Raw genomic sequence first — 17,016 nt, 5'->3', positions numbered from 1 at the left:
TTACCTCACTACTTTTTATATTGTCAAGCCATGGGGACATGTCTTAATTTTAAGTGTGGGGTGGGGGAAACTTCGTTGTATGTTGTACTTGTGAATATTATCTGTTTGTTTTTGTTTTGTATTAGTTGCTTTAGAAATAGAGTAACAGTTTTTTTTAGGAAGTTAAAATATAAGCGACTTGTCCCGGCGATGGATCTCTTTCAGCGGGGTTCTTGAGGGACTAAGTCGAGAAAAAAAATTGAAATATAAAAACTTCCTAATAATGGATTCTTTAGACAAATTTTCTTGAGGGAAGCTAGTCTATAAAAAACACGAAATTTTTTTTTTTTGTGTGTTTTAGGTAGTGTAGTAACTCCCCATTGGTTTTTCTTTGGGCCACGGTTCTTTTTCAAGGGTTTAGCTTGAACCGGGTATATGTAGATTTTTTTTGTTTTAGGTTAGGATTAATGGGTGATGAGCTTAAAATTGAAGAAGAAAAACCCTTAGCGTTCTTACACCCGAACACGATAGACGCTAGAGTGTAGCGCTTAGCTTCAAGGGTTGAATCTTGTTTAAGTGCCTTAAAAATTGTATATTTGTACCTAACTTGAACACTCAAAAGAGAATGTTTTGATAAACTAATCCAACGTGAGTCATGTGCCATATGGGTGTGAGTATCATTGTATTCCATGCTGTACATTTGATGCCTAGAACTTGCCCTGTGTGTTTGCAAAGCGAAATAGTAGCTTCATTCGATTTTAGAAGTGATATAGGCATTTCTTTGTTGAGCCAGACATATAAAGTGAACCCACCTGAATGCATTACATCTTAGTTAACCCCGTTGAGCCTATAAGCCTGTTTCTTTGGCAACCACAATGTTAACCTTAACCACTTGTTTGGATAGCCTGCTGTTTGAACCAATTTTCCTCCCTCTCATGAAGCACTAGATTGGTATTGAGATTATGTGAAAACAAAAGTGTGGGGTGGTGGTTTTATTTTTGAAGTGGAACCATGGAAATAGAGAAAAAGTGCAGAATGTGAAGCGTAAAAAGAAAAGCACCACAAAAAAAAAAAGTTCATATATATTTTGTAGTGATTAATAAGTAGTAGCTTGTACAAATTGCACCTAATATATGGGGATGTTTAAATAAATGTGGTGGAGTGTTGGCTTACAAAATGATAATTTTTAAATTCAACGTAATTGTATTAAAAGTGCTTAGGGAAGTTAGTCACTATATCCAAATGTATCCTACCCGTCCCTTAGCCTACATTACAACCAAATAAAGTCCTATTGATCTTAGACTGAGTGGGGCTCGATTAGTCGAGTACTACACTAGGGGCAAGCCTATGGTGCATCTTTGTGGTATGTGAATGTTCTTTTTGGAGAGTGAGCGAATTCTATCTATTTGAGTTCCTAATTGTTATCACTATCATTATATATATGGAACTACTCTCTTGTGTGATGTGAGGGCATGTGATTCACAAAGTAAAGGTGCATCTTGACTATTATGTAGAGTGGTTTGAGTAAGTGCAAATGTTACAGGGTACGAAAAACTTGATTCTTGAGGTAAAAACTGTTCACTACTAGGTGTAACTCTTGTGAAATGTTCATGGCGTAAGTCGTTGAGGGAAAACATAGGGAATGAATTTTTATGGAGTGTGGTGCATTGCTCGAGGACTAGCAATAATTTAAGTGTGGGGTATTGATAATAGGCTATATAGTTGTTATTTACACCATAATTGCCCATGCTTTGTTGTTGTTTTATAATGTAAGTTGCCAATAAAATACTTTAATTAATGCTATTTGGTTTCGCAGGGAATATAAGATGCGAGGAAGCAACATGAAGTGTTTAGAGGCAATAACGTGAAGAAAACACCCACTTAAGAAGTACCCAAACACAAAAGAGCAAAAAGAGAAGGAACGCGGAGACAAAAAGGCCCAGCATACTCACCGCGGTTGCCACTGCAGTCCGCACCGCGGCGGCAGGTTCATAGTCCAGAAAGTTAAGGGGCCAAAGTGTCAATTCGGGAAAACTTTTGTAAAAGCCTTATAAGATGTAGGAAACTCGCCCAAGAGAGGAAAGAGCTTATTTTGAGATTATTTTGGCAAGAAGAACAAGTGTGAGAGATCACCCAAAACATCATAGTTCTTATTCTCTTCTATAGTTCTTGCGATTTTCCATTATGAATATTTTCGTAGTTTATTCTTACGTTGTCATGAGTAGCTAAATACTTTAATCTAAAGTTTTGGTGAAACCCATTGGGGATGACTTGGTTGTTATATTAATATAGTTTGAATTGGTTGTTAATCTCTATTTGTTCATTTACGTTTTGATTGTGGTTAGTTGAAAGGGCCCTCAATTGTCCGTTCCTATTTATTATGTATCTTCTTGAGAGAGAGTGCATATTTAGGTAGTTGTTTGAACAACATCACTTCCGGAGTATAGACGAGAGTCATAACCGAGGGTTTAGAGATTGGATTAGAGATAACAATACCTCAGGTGCAATCTAAAAGAACGGTAATGTGAATCTAGCTAGCGTAGCTTGAGAGAGTGCGTCTAGTAAATTATCATAATTGCTTGAGAGAGATTTATGATAGCCGGAGAGTTCTTGATTGATAGAGACAACTAAGTCATCGCTATAAGAAACATACAACCAAGAAAATCACCAACGGGGGACACCATTACCTTAGACCTTATTCCAACTGTTTACACATCAAGCATAGTTAATTTTCAGCTGTTAATTATTTTCAGACTTTAGTTGTTAGAAATATCATCAATTGTGAATTACAAAGTTTGGGGAAAATTGATTCTGTGAATTTAGTAAATCAGTCAAAAGTAATTGATAGGTTAATTCTCAGTGGTTCGACTCTGGGCAGAATTACTCAGATTATATTTGTTACGTCCGCGTGTGTCTTTGTATAAGGAATAGTTTGGCGTTATCATGAAGTTCATTAAAGAGGAAGAGACTCGAATTCGAAGGAGCTTTGTTTAATAGTAGAGAGATATGTCTATCCTACCATGCATGTGGTATTGTGGTGATTGTTATATTAACTAGAAATCTTTCAAAAATGTAAATGCAATCGACATATATCGTATTAGTAAGTCATATATATAACTAATAGAAATATTACTATTCAACTCTTAAGTGACAACATTATAGTTGCATTAAAGTACGCTTTTTTAAGACTTCATTAATTGAAAAACTAGCGTAGCATTTTGTAGTACTTTTTTAATATAATTTTTAAAACATGCATAAATTTAGAAATCCAATAAAGTAACATTGAAATATTAAACATTTTGATCGTTAGGCTCCAAATTGCATTATTCTTTTTGGGATGGAGGTTTGAAACTAAAAATTAGAAGTTCGATCTGGTTGTGGTGGTTTGATAAGCTCTCCTTCATTCTTAATCACAAGTTTCGAGTTTGAGCCTAAGTATGAAATCTCTTTGGGTAAGGAATATCTAACTCCTAAAATGTGACTCTTTTTTGTGCAAATTTAAATTAACGGACGTAAAAGTAGAGATTGGACATCGAATAAAGCTGGGAGAAATTAAAAAATAGCCAAATTTATAGGTGGTCATTCAAAAATAGCCACAATTTCAAAAGTAATCGAAATTTAGCCACTTTTCATGTAAAGATAAATCTGAACGAAAACACTGTTCAAAATCCGGAAAAATACTCCAGTATATTATACTAAAGAATATACCTGTCCAGCATAATACACTGGAACTTTCCGTGTGTTGGAGTTTCAGCATAATATGCTGGAAGTTCATACACAGGTGCGCTGATCTCCAGTATATTATGCTGGAACTTTCCGTGTTGCAGCAAAATAGTTGCTATTTTTCAATAACTTTGCAAACGCTGGTTATTTTTGAATGACCAATCCGAAAACTGATTAGCTCGTGCTATATTGGGTATAGATGTAAATGCTCCTACTGGAAAAATTAGGTTGAAGGACTATATAATATCTTGGGGAAGTCACGCCATATACCTATCTACATGGCATCTTTACACCATATATCCTAAAGTTAAAAATTCTTAAAATAATTACTTCATATACCTTCTTTATCCAACAATCATGATTATATGGGATAATATTCCTTAAATATAGCCATAACTAGAGGTAATGGATTGAATATTGCTATTTACCTCTCTCCCATCAAAGCCAATTACTCAAGTTTATCATATTCCTAGAAAATACATTACATTTTACAAACTCTTCAAAGTAAGGAAATTAAATATGCATTCCATAATAAATAGCAGTATTCAATTTAAACCATAGATCTTATTTAGTTTATATATTCAATATACATTTACAATAATATTCTTAAAATAAAGAGGCATATTCATTTTTTTATATTGATAACATTTACTTTATATATTATTTAATTTAAAACTTAGAGTATTTACTACATCTATGATAATATTAAATAACTACACAATGATATTCAATTTAGATTATATTATTATTTCACTCACATATTCAACTTAGTTTTTGATTTACAACTCAAAAGTATTCTAATGCGTATCATAATATTCAAAATATAATACTAGAATATTCTATTGAAATATCCAATTGAAATTTAATATTACATCAACATTACTAGAATATACTATTAAAGAGATAGTATTCCAAATAATTTCTAACAATATACCAACATTTAATCATAAAATAGAATAAACTATTAATGCGATATACTATTAAAGTGTGTTGGTTTGAATATTATATTCCAAATTAGAATATTGCGATATGTATGATTTGAATATTGTATACTAATTTAAAATACTGTGGTATGTTTGATTTGAATATCGTATTCTTTATTAAAATATTGTGGGATGCTTGATTTGAATATTGTACTCCAATTTAAAATATTGTGGTATGCTTGGTTTCTAACAATACTGAAAGCTTCTTTCCGCCATTGTTGTCACCAACATTTCGTCTTTGAGACCCGGAACCTTAGTTTTTACCTTGTCGTATTTTTTCCTACTAACTTTTATGTCGTCATCCTTTTTGGATGCTCGAACTTTAGAATTTTGAGATTGTAATTTCGCAATCTAGCATTATCATCCCTTTTGGAAGCCGATTCATATATTGCATGTGGAGTTTTGATCCAATAATTTCACTTCTCCCGATTGAATTTCAATGGGAGAAGAAACTTTATCGCCCTTCCCAAATATTTTTTCAGTGCTATGAAAAGCCAATTTTCTCTTTATCCTTTCCTTAACTTTTTGGTTGCTATTTGCGTGAGAGGAAAAACTTGAAAGAAGTGATTGTGTGATCGAACCAGTAAGAAGGAATAGATGGATACACCATGCTTACTACAATTTTGAGAAAGATATAATATTATCTCAATTAAGTGTTGATTGAAGATATCCTAAAAGAATTTGGGGTGGATAATCTAATCCCTTAAAAGGTGGAATATGTTTAATCACTTAATGGCATATAATGATATTAAAGGTTTAAGAAGTAAATAAAATTTTAGAAAGTGGGTATAAAATGTAAAATAAATATTTAAGGGGTCGTTTGGTAGGATGCATTAGATAAAATAATGCATGCATTAGCTTTATATATTAATAATACCTTGTTTGGTAGACATTTTGAACCTATGCATTAGTTATACAAGCATTAGTTATACATCCTATTTGGTATTATCCTATGCATAATTAATGCATAGAAAACAATGGTATTAACAATGCAATGAGTTTTAATGCATGCATTAGCTTAGTTAAAGACAAAATTGTCCTTCAAAATTTATGCTTGATTAAAATATGCTAGTTAGTATATTAATGCAAGTTCAAAATAATCCAAATAGTGAGAAAATATCCCTAGTAAATAAATAAATACTTAGCATATTTCCTTTTTTATAAATAAATATTTAGTTTTATTTTACAATATAGGTAGACAAATCAAATAATTTTTTAAAATTTTTTCATATAAAAATATTTCTCAACATATGTTTCTTTTAAAAAGTTGGAGTGATGGACTGATTTTGAGGGTATTTTTGTAAACAAACAATTCTTTTAGAAATTGTACAATACTTTAATACATCAAACCAAACAATGGACAAGAAATATGTCACCCTAATGTGCCAATTAGGTTGAAGGACTATATAATATGAGATTTTATGGATTTCAAACTTAAGAGGCCTAAAACGAATAAATTGACGTCAATGGCCCAATTTGGATCTATTCGGCCAGAACTTGCTTGGGTTCTTGTCAGCTTCCATCATCTTTTTTCTGTGGCGGATTCATGTAAGTTTCAAAAAACTTTCGACTCCAAATTTTGTCTTTCTCTGTAAACTTTTACCAGTTAATATGCATTACTATTTTCCTTCCCCGCACCCCTCTTCATTGGGTGACTTGATTATTCAAATAGTTGATTTGAGTGGTAATTGAGGTGGTTTTAGTTGAGTTTCTATTGTATGAAACCTGTTTGATAAAATGCCTATTAGATCTTGTGGGGTTTATTCAATGTTAAAGTCACAATTTGAGATTGAAAACGTGTGTGTACTACTACTAGTTAGTCATGTGATTTTATTTGAGCTAATTTTGCACTTGAGAAATATATTGTTGCTCACATTTGCATATACAGAAATCAGTTGCATTCAAAAGGCGTTGCTCTTACAATTTTGAGGGTTTTAGGTTTATAAGGCTTTGGAAGAGAAGAAATGTTAGGAGGGGATAAGAAAGAATTTTAATTTACTTTATTTCCCATATAATAGCAGCTGAATAGAAAATTTCTCATTTACGTGAGAACTGAATTCCACGAAGCATAGCTGGTCCCAGTTGAGCCGAGGGTCTATTCGAAACAGCCTCTCTATCTTTATAAGGTAGGGTAAGCTCTGCGTGCAACTAACCCCAAGACCCCATTTATGGGATTACAATGGTTTTCTTTTTTATTATTGTTGTTGTTGTTGTATAGCTGGTCCCAATTCCAGATAAATGAGTGCTGCGCATAAAAGTAGTTCTATTGTGCCGCAATCTGAAATGTTTCTCTTGTTTCCCCTTCATCCTAAGTTAGATTATTTAGTGAAGTGCTTATAAAAAGAAAGTGAAATTATAACTTTGCCTATATAGAAATCTTTCACCAATTGTTACGTTCGACTCTGAATTTAAATTATTCTTAAGTGTAAGCTAACTCTAACTTTTAGTAAACATGTTTAAATTGCAGAACATGTGCTTGGTGAAAAATCCTTCCAAACAAACATATGTGATTACTCAAAACTCATTGATGAAGTGCTATCTTTTTGTTACTTCAGTTGGTTCATATCTTTCTATGGAGACCAATGAAGGCCAAAGAAATAGTAGCTCCTATTAACAAAGGAATTGATTCCAGATTGTGTATTTAATTTGAATGATCTGATGTTTTGTGACTGAACATTGTCCTGCTATGTGCATAGTGTGGTTCATTATCTCATCATACTAGTGTGAAATTTATTGTGCTTTTCTCTTCATAGATGAACTGATATAGTGTAGCTGGACTTGTTGATTGAGAGACCTTTTGTAAGCTGAAAAAATGGTGGGCTGGCAACGGCATCTTCAGTGCATGCTTCATCAAGCTGGGAAGAGATGTCAACAAAGTCGAACTGTTCTTTTAAATTCATATTATCACTCAAAGTCATCTCTAGTACTTGGTAATGGTTGTTTTTCTGTTTACGCTTGATGAATTGATTTTGCTGACATCTCAGGATGACAGTGAATAGTTAATGCGACCTGTCAATAGAAGCAACCCAAGTTAGGGTTCAGGGTTGTGTTCACTGTCTTCCTTCAGTTGCTTTTCCTTTTTTATTTCTCAAGTCATATATCAACTTTTGATGGTTGAGCAACATGTAATTTCTAGGTGAGACACCTTACTTACCAAGCTTGCGGAATACAGTTTCATCTGGCATCTCAAGGCCGTTATATCAGTATCTACAGCATTTGGTAATGTTACAATATCATTTATTTCATATACGTATGTGGCCTTGTATAGTGAATTGAGGTGGGGTGGCCTTGTGGCCGTGAATCTTTATCCCACCTTTTTTTGTTTTTCTTTAATAAACTTTTGTTGTTTTGATTTCTCATAGTCGAAACAACATATCATATTGCATACTATCTATTTTACAAAACATTCTATTTGTAATGTTACAGGTGCTTGTAAACTTTACCTTATCAAAAAAAAGTGTTACAGGTGCTTGCTTAAGCAGTAACTGAGTGAGCCTGTTTATTTAAAATATAGCACCTTCACAGGTTCTGTCTATTTATATATCATGTTTTAGTTCTATATAAACTCGTTTTCTAATCCTCTATGGTCGTGCAATCAACTATTTCCCAATTGGTATATTTATAAACCCATCTGTACATAAAATTCCTGTAATATACATGACGATACTTATATTACAGGTTTTCTATTAGGAATTAAAATCACCATTTCATCATTTTTTAGGTTTTCTTACAAAAGCCATTTCCAAGAATGTGTAGCCAGTTTGACAGCTATCCTTCACTTCAAATATGCAAGTTTAGATGGCTACAGTTTGTGACTCTTTGTTATCTTGAATTACAATATATTCACTGCTTCTCTGCATGCTGTATTTGTAGAACATTTTTCCTATTAAATAAAATTCAAATTAGTTAAACTGTTTCATAGTTCTAAATGTTGCTTTTTTCCTTCTTTTCCTATTTTTTTCCTGATTAGGGGCTCTCTAGTTCAAGGACCTTACTTGCAGACTCAACCACACCAATTTCTTCCCCATTAACACCGCTTCTAACATCAAATACTGGAAATAAAGAAGCTGAGAAAGCAACTTCTAAACCTTCAACAGTTCAAGCAGTTTTGAAGGGGATAAAACAGGTATGAAATGTCACAGCCTTTTAGATATGGTGAATATCTAATTTACCTCACACATTAGCAGAATTTGCATGATGAGTTACGATATGGTGAGTAATTGTGGTTACAGAGAGTCTTGTCATTCTTATTAACTAATCTCCTGGTAAACTTCCTTTTCTTTTTGGAAAGTAATCTCCCAGTTACTTGATTACATATTAAATCTGCCGGCCTCTATGTTTTAGACTGGTACTTGATAAAGTCTTTTAGAATATTGCTCAAGCTTTTATGTAAATTAGGAGGCAAAGCCTGCTGATTTAGCAACATGACAGGGAATACTACTTTAAATCCTGCAGTATATGAGCACAAAGAAGAATGTTAGGATTTTAGAATGTCTTAGGACTTGTTCTGACTGGTTCTTGATTCAATATTTTTGGTATTGGGGAGGACAGTGTGATTAAAAATGCAAATATGAGATAATATTGAAAAATAGGGACTTTATATGAATACATCTCTTTTGTTTCATGCTGTTTGTGTAAGCAGACTTTTGTCCCATTGGAATGCATGTGACTATTGGGACCTGTCTTAGGTACTGTTCTGATGCAATTTATAACTTAGTGAAAGAATACTTTGCTCCAACAAAGAACAGGTATTATTGGGACCTGATTGTTTCATCGATCCCCGTTTTTAAAGTATTGCTTAATCTCCTTTCTTGTTTCTTTTTTACTTGACGAGTTTCAATTCTCTTTCTTTTACTCCTTCGTTCTGTCAAAAATCTCTTTCCTACCCAAAAAAAGAGTGAGGAATCTTACCATGCCCTCCTTTGATTTCTATGACACATGTCCCTTTCAGAGCCCAAAGAAGATCAATTTGGTTGCAGCATTAGTTCGTGGGATGCGTGTTGAAGATGCATTACTGCAGTTGCAAGTGACTGTAAAACGAGCTTCCAAAACTGTCTATCAGGTGAAACTTCTGACAAGCATCTTGTGGTTGCACGAAAAAAGATCAAAGGAAAGGAAATTGTTTCCTTTATGAATCACGCAACTATAGTTTATAAGCAGGCTCTAATTCAAAATTTAGTCTCGGCCTTAACGTTTCCTTCTTTATTAAGAGCATTCTCTAATGTGGCTACCAGACTTATACTGCGATAAAGAATTCTGTTGCATAGTAACCTCCATTGTAGTGCGACTACCGAACACCACATTAGACCAACCTTAAAGTTGTAGGACTATTGCCAAACATGGCTCCTGAAGTCAAAAGATTATTTACAGTTCAGGTGTGATGTAATGGGAACCTTTCATTTTTTGTAGGTTATACATTCAGCTCGGGCAAATGCAACCCACAATTATGGATTTGATCCAGATCGTCTTCTTGTTGGTAAAAAAGGCAAACTGACTATCTATGCTCTCCTCTTACTTCTAATCTTGGACTGATTCATTCTTTCATATTTGGTGCAGCTGAAGCTTTTGTTGGGAAAGGACTTTTCAAAAAAAGGGTGTCCTACCATGCAAAAGGAAAGTGCGGAATAAAAGTGAGGCCAGAATGTAGACTGACTGTTGTAGTTAGGGAGATAACTCCTGAGGAGGAGGCCGAGATAGCTAAGTTGAGAGTACACAACTTCAAGAAGCTGACCAAACGCGAAAGGCGTCTAGTTCCTCATAAGCTCATTGAGACTACTCCGATCTGGGACCGCAAAGGCAGAGCTAAGAGCAATGGACCAGGTGCTGCTGCTGCTTGAACACAGTTATGTTGGTGGTTCAGCTTCACTAGAAGGCTTTATAGTTCCATAAAAATCAGTTTGGGATGAAATGATGTGCCTCTTGTCGGATTTCTTTTTCAAATGTTCTCTCTCTTACATCCCTGGTAATAGCAGCTTAGGTCAATGTTGATACCCAATTTTTCCCTATGTATTTCTATACAAAATGCTTTCAAAATAGCATGTACATGCATATATAAGCATGCCCCAAGAGTTTTGGTATTTTTCCCAACTCTTAAAGATTTTTAAAATCAATTTATTGTCTATTTTAGCAGTACGAAATCCATAATTATTCCCAAAATCATCAATTTTGGTGAATAACTTATTTTATCCTCATATTTACACCAAAATATAATTAAGGTAATTTTTGCATATTTTACAAATTTATTTGGCATTTTTAAAGCTAAATTGTATGTAATTGCAATTATAGCCTATTTTATGATTTACAACATTTTATAATTATAAAATTACTTCCAGCGTTTTTAATTTAATATTTGTATATTATTTATTAATTTAGTACCTTCAATTGGTTTAAAAAAAAAACCTTTTACTATTTTTTATAAAATAAAATGGGAAAATGACTATTTAAAATTTAGCCCCAATTACATTTTAATTACAACCCAATTTGCATCCCAATTCAACTCAATCCCAACCCCCAAATCAATTTCAACCCAATTACCTGATCCAATTGCCCAAACCCGCCCGTTTTTTTTTTAAAAATATCTGAGTCGTTGATAATTTTTGATCAACGGCCCAGATCTCTTCTTTCCTTTTTAATTCCGAACGACCCCTAAACCTTACCCCATTCTTTCAGAAGCGCCGCCTCTAACTCCTCTCTTCTCTCAAACGCTCTCGAGCTCTCTTGAAACCCTAATCGCTCTCTGCCACCTCCAACCCCAAATCCACCGGAATCCATGGCTGTTCTGACCATGGACGACCTATACTCACCCCATACTACTCTCACGTGCTTGATACCTGAAGTTTCAAGGCCAGACTTCAAGGGCCTTTGTCCAGACCTTCGTCGATTCGAGGTTTTCAGCCATCTCCGGCGTGTCTTAGCCTCCTGAGCATGATTCCGACCTTATCGACTCCAGATCTGATCTTGTTTCTTCCAAGCCTTTCTCATTTCTAGGGTTCTCAGAAACCCTAGCCTATTCGAGGTTCTTTTTCGTTTATTTGTTTAGATCTGTGCTTGATCTGTGCCATATTTGATGTTTTATGCGTTTTCCCCAAATTTTCTTTTCCAAAACTTTTGATTTCAAACTAGGGTTTCTGAGTCTGTTTGTAATGTTTTGTTCGATTCATCTGCTTATCATCTCTAAGTTTGACTGGTGTTGAAAACCTAATTTTTGGAGATTTGTTTGAGTTTCCGAATCTATCTGTTTGATTTACTTCGTTTACACCAGATTAGTATTGAAAACCTTATTTTTTGGGGTTTTATTTGAGATTCTGAGACTGTTTATTTGTTTCACTTGCTTATCGCCTCTAAACTCTACTGATTCCGAAAACCCTAGTTCTTTGGGGTCTGTTCGAGTTCTTGAGTTTGTTTGTGCAACTCGCATGTTTGAAATCGCTCCGTCTGATTCCTTTACTTCAGCATCTCGTTTTCTTTATGTGATTCCTTTATTCTGAGTTCTTGCTATTTGTCAAACTCCACTATGTTTTCAGAAAGGTTTTCACCTAACTTTTGCATGCTTCTAATCTTTTCTCTATTACTAAGCCAATGAAATTTGACCTACGTGACTATCACGCTATTACTGTATGTTGTTTCTTCTTGCCATAGCTTGGCCTCACATGTCTATTACTTGTGCACTTCATTTATATACTGAGTCCCTTCTGTGATTGATTTTCAAACTCGTGATTGATTTTCAAAACTTTTCCTTATGAAATTCTGATTTTTTACTCGCCCGTTAAGGGTTAATTGATTCTCTCTCTTTGTTTGGCCTTACCAGATCCTTTCCAAAAATAAGTACACTCCTGTATTTAGACTTAATCCCTTACTATATGGTTTTACTGCTCCTTTTATGGCAACAATCATTCTGCTTACAAATTGATCTTCTTTCCTTATGTTAATCTGGTTAGTGTCCGTTGAGCAGTAATCCCTTGATTAAAGGGAAAACCTGTGTTAATTGATTTTGGCTGTAATTATTTCCATGTTTGTGTTGAAACCTTATTTGTTACCTTGTTTTCTACTCGTTTTCAAAGCTATAAACACATGTACCTTTTTCTCTTTTAAGAACAAGTTCTAACAGAACAAGCCACTACTTCTCTCAAATACACTTAGAATTTCTTAAACATTCGAGTCCTCTGAACTCACAAGCTTAAAGCTTTCTTCTCTGATTGTGGTTTGGCTGAAAGAAATCCTGCTTTTCTCTTTGCTTACTTTTTCTGCAACTGGTATGTCTCTTCTTGTTTAAATTCTGTCTCTCTCTTTTATGTGTTTATGCTTCAATCTTCTCTTTGTTTATTTTATTGCTTTTTGCAAGTTTGTTTATTCCTGCTCCTATATGAATCCCCATCCCTAAACCCTTTGTATGTTGAGTTATGGTTCAGAAAACATGATAACATTTGATATTGTTGTTCATGTATATGGACTGGACTCCCTGAGTCCTAAACTCTTTCAATTCCCATTCCCCTTTCCCTTTATGTGTATTCTAAGCCTAAGACTTTGGTCTGGCAGTGTCCTAATCACTGTCCAGACCATAGTCTGGCCTTCAATAGGTCTGTGCTCTTCTTTGTTGGCTGAACAGGCCTGGTCAGGGGTGTGCCAGCCTATCTTATGGCTAGGCATGACCACCAGCCTGCCATGTCACTCCCTAACCCCCCTCTTGCACTTACACTCATTCTTAGAAACTAAGTTCTGCCCCTCTCTTGTGAGCCTTGCCTTGGGACCCCCTGAGCTCCCTCTGAACTTGGACACCTGAGGGCTGGCCCTTCCACACTGCACTATAACTCTTTCTAATTAATATCTTGGGTGTAAGCACTGCCTGGAGTTCTTGAAACTCCTTGGATCTCTGAAACATCCTAGATAAGAGAAGGCTTTGGAAATCTGGATCTCGGAAGTGGTTCAATCTCATATTGTTAGATACTAAGTCTGAATTAGGCTGCTCGGATGTAGCTGTAATTTCTGATGTATTTTTATTTTTGTCTTATTTTTCTGGTCTGTAATAATTTTATAAACTCGGGGATCTAGTGAAAAGGGGAGGAGATTTACTTTTATGCACAAAAGGGTAGAAACCATGCCTATAGGACTTTTACTGTTAATCTATGCAATCTCACAAGTAGAAACCATGCCTATAGGATCTAACTTTCTGATTTCTGCAACTATGCATATAGATACCATGCTTATAGGGATTTGCATTTCTGCATTTATAATGACATTAGGCAAACCGTTAGGATTAATGGTAAATCAGCATATAAATATCATGTTTATAAGGCTGTTAACGTTTGAAAGGTATTAAAATCAGTAACTCGTAAAGATCATGCCCATAGGAACTTCAAATCAGAATTGTTTCACTCGTCTAGAACAGTACTGACCCTTTTTGCTAAAACAAGCGACTTTCTGCACGTTTTCTGAACCCTTAAAACTTTTCTTGCAACCAAATCAGTGCATCTTTTTCCTTCTTGATAAATATTCTCAAATCAGTGCATATTTTCTGAAAACTTACTGTTTTCCTGATAATTTGACAAACTTTTTTTTTCCAAATCAATCTGAATTCACTTCTTTATACTTATCTGATAAACCTTTTGAATCAGTCTGCAATTCAGTTCTTTTGTTAAAACTCGGCAACTCTTTTTCTTAAACAAGTATGTTTTCTGAAACTCGTTTTAAACCATTTTCTCTGTATTAAGTCTGCAATCTTTTCTGAAACTTATCTTATTCTGAAACTCCTTTACAATCAGTAGTTCGGTCCCACACTTAAGGTAAAGTTGACTAATTAAAGTGGCTCATTCTTTGACAACCGCATTCGAGTGAGCCTAATGCGGACGTCCTGTCTAAAAGTACGTGTTGAATCAGTCCGCTTATCGCTTTAATTTTTTAAAGACCAAATCAGTATATGTAAGACATGCTAAACTCTATGGCTTATCTGATTTAAGGAGGTTTACTTAGCCTTACTTGCTTATCTGCCTCCACTTTTACTTGTATTATGTGTTTTGATTGACGCCTTAGTATATTGTCCTTTGAAACTCTCAAAAGGCTCCAAATCCCTTTCCCTTTAGGATTAGTAGTTCTAAATACCTCCGGTACTGATAGGATTGGGACGGGTACTAGCATGCAATAAGTAATAAAACTTTCCGCGCTCTTAACGGGGTGGGAAGGGTAGAATATGGATATGATGATCGGTGCGCTAATATCACGTGTGACTCCTCTTCTGAGGAGTGATTGCTGGATATTGCATTGATGTGATCCATATTATCGGTAAACCTAGGACCCCTTTCCCCTTTACTTGTTAATTTTTAAGTTTTCTTTTATAACTAATTTCCTAAACTCACTATTTCTTCAACTTTTAAACTTGTTTGCAAAACTATGTGAAGCCCTTTGCTTTATTTTTCTACTTGTCTTCTTAAAGTCACAATTGTAGCATGGCCGGGAACCACACTTGTGGATCCTGAGGGGTGCCTAACACCTTCCCCTCGAGATAATTTCTAGCTCTTACCCTAATCTCTGGCCTCTTCATCTCAAACTCTTCTAAAAAGTGTCCTAATGCACTATAATCATTAGGTGGCGACTCTTCAACTTCTAAACCCAATTCTCGAAAGGGAATAAAGTTGTCCTCCCAATGTCGTATACCCGATTATGACCCGTAGAAAAAGGGGGCATCAACAGCATGACGACTCTGCTGGGGATTCTTTAGGCTTTTACCATTGCATGCTGCTTGTGACTCTATTATCTCATTAATTGCTTTATTTACTGTCTTTTATTCTTTCACTACGAAACTGACTTGGCTCTTCATGTCTTTTCTTTCCTTTAACTGCTTTCCTTTACTGCTTTATTTCAATACTGTTGTGATTATTGCAATTATTGTAATCATTTATCTTATGAACGTGGAAATACATGTCAATTTGTTTCATTCTTGTAAACTGCATCTTCAACATCATATTCCACTCGTGCCAAACAAATACCATAGCAACGCTTATAATGAGTGGGTGCGCTCTTCCAATATTATCACCCTTTAAATTTGGTAAAGGCGTATTTGTGGTAAAACCAGTCGATCAGCGGTGCAGTCGACAGTTCCGTGCCTTTCCCCCTTGAGTTGTCCGCTCAAGGGTACCGGTCTAATACCCCAACAGGAAACTTACTCTGTTTATTGTGCATGCATCATGGTCAAACCTAGCCGAGTCAGTTATGTTGTCCGCATAATGACTCATTAAGATAGCCTTGTCCAAAGTCTATCGGGTTTCCCTGAAACCCAAACGGACACCTACATGTTCTATGCATTTATTTGGAGAACTAAATGCTTGCTATGCTAATTATTGGTTTAAATAGTCGAGTTTGGCGGGGTAAGGGTCTAACACTCTGTTTTGTAGAAAATGAGGAACGAAGTCCCCAGATTTGGCATGGTAACCAACATTCATCCAAGGCTGCTAAATTGGTGGAAAGACCTCCACTCCAGTGATGAGACACTCGTCCGCAAATACTTAGGGAATCTGCCTTCTCTTCTAGAAATCCAGCATGACAACAAAATCATAGAGGCTGCAACTCTGTTTTGGGATAGTGACAGGTCCGTGTTCTGCTTCGGGGACCTTGAAATGACTCCTTTGCTCGAAGAAATAGGAGGTTTAGCCGGTATTCCTTGGGAGACTCCGAGTTTGCTTATGCCAGAGAATCGCCAGGGTTGGGGTTTCCTTAAGATGATGGGACTGAAGAAGAATCCAGACTTGACCTGTTTGAAAGACTCCCACATCCCATTCGACTATCTGTACGAGAGGTACAGCCATAGCAAGTCATACCGCACCTACTCAGACGAATTTGCCCTCACCTCACTGGGGCATATTCACAGAAGGGTCTTCGTATTCATGTTTTGTTTCCTAGGGATGATAGTGTTCCCTATGAAGAAGGCTAGGATCCACACCAGACTGGCCATGGTAACCAAGACTCTGATGGAAGGAATTGGCGGACAGCTTTTCAGTATAATGCCCATGATCGTTGCTGAGATATACCGAGCCCTGGACAACTGTCAGCGAAAGGCCAGTCATTTTGAGGGATGCAACTTATTACTTCAGCTCTGGCTCATGGAGCACCTCCAGAAAGGAGAATACCAGCAAGAGATCCTACACAGAGACTGGGATGATCACATTGCCTTCCACCAGCCAAGGCGTATGAAATATATGCCTAACATGTTCGTTCAGCCAGAGGACGCTGGAGGATGGGTAAAGCTGTTTGAGAATCTGAAGGAAGACCAGGTACAGTGGATGGTCGAGTGGTTCCCTATGGAAGAATTCATTGTTCGATCCCGAGACGCACCATTTCTCAT

The 17,016-nt window shown here is 35.6% G+C and overlaps 1 protein-coding gene across 3 annotated transcripts; it reads left to right on the top strand.

The window, feature by feature from the left end:
• The first annotated feature begins 6,151 nt into the window (after positions 1-6,151).
• Positions 6,152-10,811, top strand: LOC107768257 (uncharacterized). 3 transcript variants are annotated; one of them, XM_075221353.1, is made up of 8 exons: positions 6,187-6,233; positions 7,153-7,191; positions 7,439-7,615; positions 7,822-7,904; positions 8,656-8,811; positions 9,637-9,747; positions 10,095-10,161; positions 10,242-10,811. In XM_075221353.1, exons 3-8 carry the CDS (start codon positions 7,498-7,500, stop codon positions 10,520-10,522), a joined length of 816 nt encoding a protein of 271 aa, XP_075077454.1. In that variant the 5' UTR covers positions 6,187-6,233; positions 7,153-7,191; positions 7,439-7,497; the 3' UTR covers positions 10,523-10,811. The 3 variants fall into 3 exon arrangements, with proteins under 3 accessions (XP_016442859.1, XP_075077454.1, XP_075077455.1); XM_016587373.2 differs by lacking the exon at positions 7,153-7,191 and having other exon boundaries at positions 6,152-6,233; XM_075221354.1 differs by lacking the exons at positions 6,187-6,233; positions 7,153-7,191 and adding an exon at positions 6,337-6,811.
• Positions 10,812-17,016: the final 6,205 nt, after the last annotated feature.

This window comes from Nicotiana tabacum, chromosome 9, assembly GCF_000715075.1.
Source record: "Nicotiana tabacum cultivar K326 chromosome 9, ASM71507v2, whole genome shotgun sequence".
Taxonomy (NCBI): Eukaryota; Viridiplantae; Streptophyta; class Magnoliopsida; order Solanales; family Solanaceae; genus Nicotiana; species Nicotiana tabacum.
This window is presented reverse-complemented; position numbering and strand designations above follow the sequence as displayed.

What these genes read in the sequence shown, in the direction of transcription:
- LOC107768257 (XM_016587373.2), top strand. Translation starts at nt 7,498, where the DNA reads ATGGTGGGCTGGCAACGGCATCTTCAGTGCATGCTTCATCAAGCTGGG. An exon ending in ATCAGTATCTACAGCATTTG is followed by an intron (nt 7,905 to 8,655) that starts GTAATGTTACAA and finishes TTTCCTGATTAG; the next exon opens with GGGCTCTCTAGTTCAAGGAC. An exon ending in TCCAGATCGTCTTCTTGTTG is followed by an intron (nt 10,162 to 10,241) that starts GTAAAAAAGGCA and finishes TATTTGGTGCAG; the next exon opens with CTGAAGCTTTTGTTGGGAAA.